Below are 8,834 nucleotides of genomic sequence, written 5' to 3'. Positions count from 1 at the left end.
TGTCTGTCCATGACAAACGAAAGAAATCTTGCTTATGACGAAGTAAGTTTTCGTATTTTCGAGTTTTCGGGCTAAATGTACGGGGAAGATATGTTAGATTTATCTGGCGTAAAAACTTGAGTACTTGCGGATTAATAATTCTTATAAAAACTCGCAATAACGTATGGATTATGTTTACGTATGACGAACAGGGTCCGTAACCCTATGCCCCGTTTATTTCTTTTATTGTACGCTTCAAGTTTACCTATCACTTTGAGGAGGTGATAGGCTGGTAGCTGGAGCGAGTTGAAGGGGGTAATTGGTAGATACGCTTAACAAGTTGTCGTTGCGACTCCTACCTTTTGTCCAATGCTGGAAGGTGCATGGGTCGAACCAAGCTATAATCAGAGATTATAACCGGATTCGAACCCATAACACACGCCAGGGCGTGTGGCTCTCTGGTACTTGTACCTTTGAACCATAGAGACGCTGGACAACAGGAGACTGCGCAACCAACCTTATTAATGTAACGACGTATCTGGTTTTTGGGTTATTTTTAGACACACAAATCGTGCGTCTTCCCAGAAGTTCCCTACTAGTTGATTTGGCTATCTGGATCCAGTTTTCAAGTCCTAGCGTAATTTGAGGTGTCATAGAGTTTCTGTTCGTGCTCGAAACTGGCCATTTCCTCTGGTGGGAACTTAATCTGGAACATTTCCGTATAGTCTCAATATAGCTCAAAACACGGAAAATGGTCATTAATGTTGCAAAAAAAATCAATACCTACTACAGTATAGTATGCAACAAATTAAAGTCGAGAACTCAGCGTTCACTTAGCTACTAGCATTGTAGCACCGTAAATACGAAAGATTTCAGTTTTTATACGACAGACTTTGCAGCCAGCTGTTAGAATGCAGGTCAATTGCTGGGCCAGTTGCTACGATCTTATTGACTCTAACAGCCTTTCCTAGTCGGGATTCGAACATACGACGACTGGCTTATTAGGCCAGTGTCAAAGCTCGAGGCCAACTGGGAGGTTATACAAAAGATACAACAAAACTTTATTCAGCAAAATTGCAGATAATAACCAGTTCTATAAATGCCCTTTGTCTTTGTCAAATTTTTCTCGGCTCAGACGGTACTGTCAAATTGAGTCAAAGTGTTCGAACCATCCCTGCTAGACCTGGTGATTTTGATGAGTACTCAGGTAACCAATAAGCATTTCCAATGCAATTTAAATGCAAGCCAATAAGCATTTAAGTTGCCTTAAATGCTATTTTGGCAAAATATGCGGCTACTTTACTGCTAGCACTCATATAGTGCTGGCAATGCTTATTTGCAGCTAGTTACCGGCAAGAAGAATTTAAATATAATTGTGGATGCTAATTTACAACAGTTATGCAGTCAAAAGGCTGATAAACAGCAACCTGCAGTATAAAACGCCAGGGATGCTAATAAACGATTGATTTACTGCTTATACTAATGCTTATTGCACAGACTAACAGACGTAACACTTCGAACAAATTTTCTAACAAAACATCGTTTCAATGACACCCCTAAAACTTTGAAAAAACACTAGTATCACCTGGTGCAGTCTTCGCGCTACGCAAAGCAGCTTGCTATAAATTTAGCAATGCTATAAATTTACTTGTATATTATCTGACAACAGCGCCAGTGCAAGCGAGCGGCGTTCTCGCGCAGCGACTGTTGTTTGAGTCTTGGCTTAAATGAACATTTGAAATGACCGTTTTTATTGGCGATGGAATGAGGTTTCAGTGTTACGTCTGTTAGTCTGTGCCAGAGATGCCAGAAGTGAAGACATGTCTTCATTTTGAAGACATTTTCAAGACAAAAAAGTGAAATGTCTTCGCTTGAAGACATGTGAAGACATGTCTTCACAATGCAATTTAAATGGGTGGAAAGCCGAAGGAAGACAAATGAAGACATTTTTCCTTGGTTCGTGAAGACTTTTCAAAAAATCACCTGGCATCCCTGGTCTGTGCTTATTGGTTACCTGGGTAGATTACTTACATTCTTAAGGAAATAGTTACAACATATTAAAGCTGTATTTCGAAAAGCGTATATTCAGCGAAAGAAGCGCACACCTCCCGACAAAAGTTGAAGCTATGTGTACATGTATTGGTGGAAAAAGATGTGTGCGAGCGTGGCAATGCATTGCATACGGGTTTGTATACATTCATATTATAATATACACACACTAGTACCGTGACCGCACATAATTGCGATCAGCTCCTAATTCCGATCACTCAGCCTAAAGAGTAATTTTTGAAAAAATTGAGCCAAAATCTGTAGTAAATGAGTATGCTCCGTTATTGTGCTATGTGTTTACGTGTCAATTGTTGAAAAATTACTGTCTTTGGGTAACCGAGCACTTCAAAATAAATTAAATACGACAGGCAGTTGCAAAAAACGCCATCAAAATGTATTTTCTTAACCGAAGTGCTAAGCGCACGATGAAATTTGCTAAGATCATAGCAGCGTGGAAACATATTACCTTGTTCGGTATTCATAACAAATAGATATAAGCATATATAACCGTTTTATGACTTCACGGTACTAGCGTATGGGTCAGTTTTCTGAATGTGTTATATCTACGGAATCTGTTTATTTGTAAGGTCTTGTTTTCAGAAAATGTTTTAGTGGACCGAAAACGCTAGACTGATGAACGGAAGTTTCAAATTTTCTCACTCACTATGTGTCTGTGCCACTATGTTACTGTGCAAAAAACTTTCCTAACATTCCTGCCCAAACGAATTAAAACACCACATTAGCCCAATTGTCTAAGCTGCCAACAGCAGAAATGATATCATATTTACTATGTTTTATGTGGGAAACATCTAAGAAAACATAACTGCTAGAAAAAAATCTAGCCAATAGAATACTACATCATTTAGGAACGATAAATGATCTTTCCGAATGCAGCAACCTGTATATGGCCGCAATTGTAAGACGTAGGGTATCTAACCTATTTTGGACCCCATCAGCAGCTGTACACAATTTGGACACTTACAGCAAAATCAAATGAAGTGTCCAAATTATGTACAGCTGTTGATGGAGTCCAAAATACGTTGGTTACCCTACAATTTGCAGCGGGTTTGAGCACCGCATGGTGACAAACTTATAAAATTCTATCCCCCTAACGAAAGGTCTTGACCTATTGATTAACTCTGCTGAAGACGACAACTTTCTATATAGCCAGGATTCCGAGAAATTCCGCGAGAAAGAGTGTTGTACAAAATACAAGGCGCGAGTATCCGTGTTAGAAAAGTTGGCGCGTGTAACGGAAGGTTAAGATTTTCGGGCTGCTGGCTTAGTTATTGAGCGGCATTATTAAGGTCCAAACACAATGCATACGGATTTTACTACGTTGCGGCAATTTGACAGTTTTTCCATGGGTTTTCTCTTGGGTTTTCTGTCAAATGAAGATAGAATTAACAAAAGGGCGAATGTCGCAAGCGTAAACAAACCGAGTGAGGGTTGATTTTCCTATGCTGGTCCAGCAAAAAGTAACTCTCACTCGTTTTGTTTACATTTGCGGCATTCGCCCTTTTGTTAATTCTATCTAGAAATATCAAAGGCTTTGACAGGCACCACCACAATTTGTTCAGTGTGGTTTCATCTCTGCGCGTCTGTACATAATACTGTCTGTATACAGTTTTTATAGGTAAACAATCGAAATTTGTGCGTGTGGCTCTGAATAAAAAGCAATTTTGTTAAAGGAATTTCTTCTGGAAACTGCAATGAATGCCGAAGAGATCGATGTGTACGTATCTGTAGAATATCCTTATATTTGTTACTCAGTGAAAATTTATAGGTTTCTATTTATTTTTGTATTTGGAACTAATAAAGTAGTAAACTGTAGTTTAGTACTGTATGGTACAGTATAGATCTGTTCAGCTCACATTAATGCAAAATGAGAATAATCTACAATTATTGTTCTATGATTCGCTGGAAGTAAATAGAAACAAAATCTTTCATTATTTTAATGTTCTGAAATGTTTGGTCGTTGTAAAATAACATACAAAAGTAAATTACGGTTGTATCCTGCACAGAACGAAAAAATGAATCTTACAAGGTTTTTTTTCGAAGTGTGTACGTTAAGAACTTATGATTAATTGAGCGAGAATTGATAATACACCTAGTTGATTTAATGTTCGGAGCTAACAGTATAATTATTGAGCTTACTATTCTTCTGCCTATTCTGTGTTGAACGGATACTCAGCTGTTTTCAATCTCTTCCAGACCCAGCGAGGATCCACATTCTTATTGTCGGTTATGCTTCGGGGATCGCAATCTAGTTCCACTTCTTCCAGGTTTAAGTGAAACGCATAACATGCTTTTGAATCAGATAATTCAATTCACGGGCATTCAAATAGATCCAGAGAATGGACTTCCTGCTTCTATCTGCTGGAGGTGCGCTGTGACTTTAGAGGATTTTCAGTTGTTCAGACAACGCAGCTTACACAATGACTCTATAATTAGAGAACGATATGCGGCAAAATATGCTATAGAATTTAATGTCGATCCCGTCGAGGATGAACTAAGCAATGGTGATCATATGAATGCGTTTACGGTGGATGAAACAAACAATCAAAGCAATATTGATGTCGATCTTGTTGTTCCAACGGTTGAAAATCATAGTGTTTGCGACACTGATAGTGTACGTAATGATTATATGCAGGATACATCCACTGATCAATCTTGTGATGCTGTAATGTGCCACATATGTAAGAAACAATGCAGAAATAAAACTCATTTGTATGTTCATTTTAAACATCAACATTCTGATGCTGGAAGACCTTTTAAATGTACTATTTGTCCCGCGTCTTTCAAACGCAAGAATCATCTCGAGGGACATATTACATCGCATGGAGGGGATGTAAAGCGCTATTCTTGTGAAGAATGCGGTGCAAACTATGCAAAAGGAAAGTCATTGCGGGCCCATCGTCAACAAATGCATGGTTTACCACCTGTTGCACCTGCTAAAAAGTGTGGTGAGCTTACTAATGTATACGGACCGTATTCTTGCACCTACTGCTCCAAAACGTTCAAGCATCGCCCGTCGTTAAACTTTCATATAAAATCTCATTATGAAATGTTACCAGAAGCATGCGAGTTCTGTAATGCCCGATTTGACAACGAGAGAGGTAAGCTCATTCATATGGGTAAATATCACCCTTCAGATATGTATAAGAAAGTGCTAGCTCCCAAGGAAACGTTCCAGTGTGCCTTCTGTCCACGAAGTTTTGACCAGCGAAATTATTTGACACAGCACACTAAATACATGCATTTACAAAAGATTGATGAAGCTGAGGAGGGATCGGATGGCGATGAATTAAATGAGCCGATGAATAGCACAGAACCTCCTGTAACAATCAAATTTGAAGTAGAGGAGGACTCCTCGCTACAGTCTGATTGGAATTAATTTATTTTAATACTCCTAGTGAACCTCGAAGTCAGCGTAGATTAAGTAGGCTGGGAAGTCTATCGAACTAAAATTCCGAAATACGGCATGTAGCGCTATTAGGACTTGGACTCACGAGGGAGTAATGATTCGTTAATTTTAAATATTTCGTCTTTCAATAAAGGCTTATAGCTACTAAACATATAAAACTGTTTTTTTTATTATGTAAGGAACGGGGAGCTTCCCAGTTTGCTTCGAGGTATGATGATGGTGGCCTACTAACCCGAGCAAAGTTTTAGAGCAAATTGAAAACAAAATTGAAAAAAAATGATACCTTGATGTAACTGATTTTGATTATTCGGTCTGATTTCATTTTGGTCGACTTAGTGGTTAAAATATCAAAATTGATAGCAAAAATTCTAAAACCATGAAATGAAATTGAATACTACTTTTGCTATCAAAAATATCAAACGGAATACTAATTTTGCTGTTATACAATAGTAATGGGAAAGCTGAATTAGTTGTCATTTTGCTATCATATCATCAGGATATTGCTATCAGAAGATACTTTGAACTGACATTTTACTAGAAAAAAATTTATGTGAAAATAGATTAATTTAAATATTGTAGGTTTATTTACATCATAAATAGAATATGTGCACATTTTTTTCATTAAGAATGAAAACAAAATGAAAGCAAAATCTGATACATCACAAGTGCCACTTGGACTCGGTATCAAAACATGATTGCTAGTTGATAGCAACAGCATAATATGTAATAATTTTGATATACTTTTGTTGCCAAATCTTGTTCGGGTATCCAGTGACTCCACTACGTAAAAGACGTTTGATCAAAATGTTTGTCTTAATATTTGAAAGAAGTAACCGTAACTGCGTATTACAATGGTCATAGATAGGCACTGTGAAATAGAAATGATTATTGATTTTATGAATTTGCAGATCAGATTATTACATCGTGTAAATTATAAGCAATCTGGCACATGCTAAACCGTTATTTAGAGCAGCATGAGGTCGAAATCAGACATCATGATAATGCTGTTTATTTAAGTTTTCTGTTTGGACACTGTGAATTAAAGTAATGTGTGGTATATAATCTTAAATGACATTCTTTTTCTTACATCTGATGCTCGGTGGCAACATTATTGAGTTGGTGTCGCTTGTCCGAATATTTCAACTGGTTTGTTTAAAGGGTTGAAGGGAAGAACTCACATTGTCTCTGGTTAAGATAGTGGTGAATTAACACTACAGAGTAACAATTATTAAAAAAACCCGAATTAATCCACCTAGCGGTGTGACCTAGCCTTTCTACTGCCGCAATAATTATTTTTTAATTTCTCAGAAACATCTATAATTAGCTTGACTATATTTTTAAATATCCGTTCCCTATTTTTCAAAATCCTTATCCAAAAAAGGTAATATATGAATTTGAAAAAATAACTGAGTAGAGCATTAGATATGAAAAACGAAAAAGAGAAATTTTTTTTAGTTGGCGCTCTTGCAGGTAATTATTTTTGCATGAAAATCAAAACTTGAGCTTTTTTTGAATAAACTTTAATGAAAAAATAGTCTTTAGCTTGATCGTATCGTTTATACGATATTGCCCGTTAGATATTTTAGGCAACGATGAGATCAAAGAAACAAAAGCAGCGCCATAAACATGCTTGAGGATGGCCATATGATCGATATAATTTTTGGCGCTTGTTAATTTTTGCTGGTATGAGTGGATCCATATTTATTTATTTATTAAAAATGATACATGATACAGTGGACCCCCGTTCGTTTGAACGATTCCTCATGCAAACTAACGGGGTTCGTTTTTAATTTGAACAACTAGCAACCCTAAATATGCTGAAACTTATATGAACTGGTCGCCCTGCTTTTTGTTATTGTTTTGGTGGTTTGATTTAGTCTCGTTTAGTTGGTAATTGCAAACAGCGAATATGTTATTCTCCGATCGGATTTCTATCGTAATCGTTGGGAAACGAAATGTGAAACTGATTAAACTAGAATTAAACACGCTAGATCAGTACAAACAAATCGTGTTTATGTGCATTGTCTGCGAAGGCAAATGATACCATATTGAGAATGACATTTGAACCATTTTTAATTTGCACATCGTGCAAACCAGCGGGGTTCAAATTAAAAAGTGTTCAGATTAAAAACGGTCAAACGAACGGGGGTCCACGGTATATGATATTATCTTTTAAAATGTCACTAGCGAAAACAAATCGTACAGAATTATTAGTAACCTTTCTTCCTCTTTTTCATATAAAATTTCGAAGCTCTAGCATCTATTGATTGGAAAAGCATTTATTGATGCGCAAAATTTGTTTGAAATTGGTATAAATTTATTTGGGAAAATCAACTCATTAGTATTTTCAATACTATACGCCACTATACCTATATGATTAAATCAAATACTTTTCTTCGCTTTTTGCTTTGCTCGTCCGATTGCGAGTAACAGCAAGTAAAGAAAATAAAAGTTGAAATGTTTCTCACTCTTCTTGTATTTCTATGCAAATTTTAAAATTGCAAATCGCATGTACATACATACACAAATACACGTATACATACATACATACATACATACATACATACATACATACATACATACATACATACATACATACATACATACATACATACATACATACATACATACATACATACATACATGCATACACACATACACGCATACATCTATACGTTGGGGCGAACCAACCAACGGTTGAAAGCCCCATCAAATAGTAATAAATAAATAAATTCATACATACATACATACATACATACATACATACATACACACATACATACATACATACATACATACATACATACATACATACATACATACATACATACATACATACATACATACATACATACATACATACATACATACATACATACATACATACATACATACATACATACATACATACATACATACACGCATGCCTACACGCATGCCTACATACATACACATACATACATTGAATACAATCGACCATTGATTAATTTATGTCGATTTTATACTTTTTAACGGTTTAATATACGGCGCTGTGTTAATGTTTGAATAAATTTTGAATCAATCGTCCAATTTTCAGTAACTTGGTTTCGTTTTATAGATCTCAACAGTAACTTTTAAATGATAATAAATTGTAGGATGTTTCCTATTGAATTAATGCTTATATGCAACAAAAAGCAGTTTTAAATACATTTTTTCCACATTTCTTTATGTAACTTTCAAACCACAAGCCCATTCGTCATGAAATCTTTAAGTTAAGGATTTGAAAGACTCCCCTTTCATATGCAATCAATTTTGTTCAAATCGGTTAAGGGACCTATGAGATAATGAAGTCCCATATTTTTCGTATTTTTATACATAAGTTTTGAACTAAAAGTCCAAT

General features: G+C 36.0%; 1 protein-coding gene across 1 annotated transcript; it reads left to right on the top strand.

Moving 5' to 3' along the window:
* The first annotated feature begins 3,681 nt into the window (after positions 1–3,681).
* Positions 3,682–5,591, top strand: LOC128737659 (zinc finger protein 25-like). Its single transcript, XM_053832337.1, has 2 exons — positions 3,682–3,763; positions 4,243–5,591. Exons 1-2 carry the CDS (start codon positions 3,741–3,743, stop codon positions 5,423–5,425), a joined length of 1,206 nt encoding a protein of 401 aa, XP_053688312.1. The 5' UTR covers positions 3,682–3,740; the 3' UTR covers positions 5,426–5,591.
* The last annotated feature ends 3,243 nt before the right edge of the window (positions 5,592–8,834 follow it).

The sequence above is a fragment of the Sabethes cyaneus genome, chromosome 2 (assembly GCF_943734655.1).
Source record: "Sabethes cyaneus chromosome 2, idSabCyanKW18_F2, whole genome shotgun sequence".
Taxonomy (NCBI): Eukaryota; Metazoa; Arthropoda; class Insecta; order Diptera; family Culicidae; genus Sabethes; species Sabethes cyaneus.
The sequence above is the reverse complement of the archived record's forward strand: the minus strand, read 5'-3'. Positions and strand labels throughout refer to the sequence as shown.

Bases quoted from the DNA above. Each gene is read 5' to 3' on its own strand.
- LOC128737659 (XM_053832337.1), top strand. From the start codon at position 3,741: ATGAATGCCGAAGAGATCGATGT. The intron at 3,764-4,242 runs GTACGTATCTGT...AATCTCTTCCAG, and splicing joins AATGCCGAAGAGATCGATGT to ACCCAGCGAGGATCCACATT.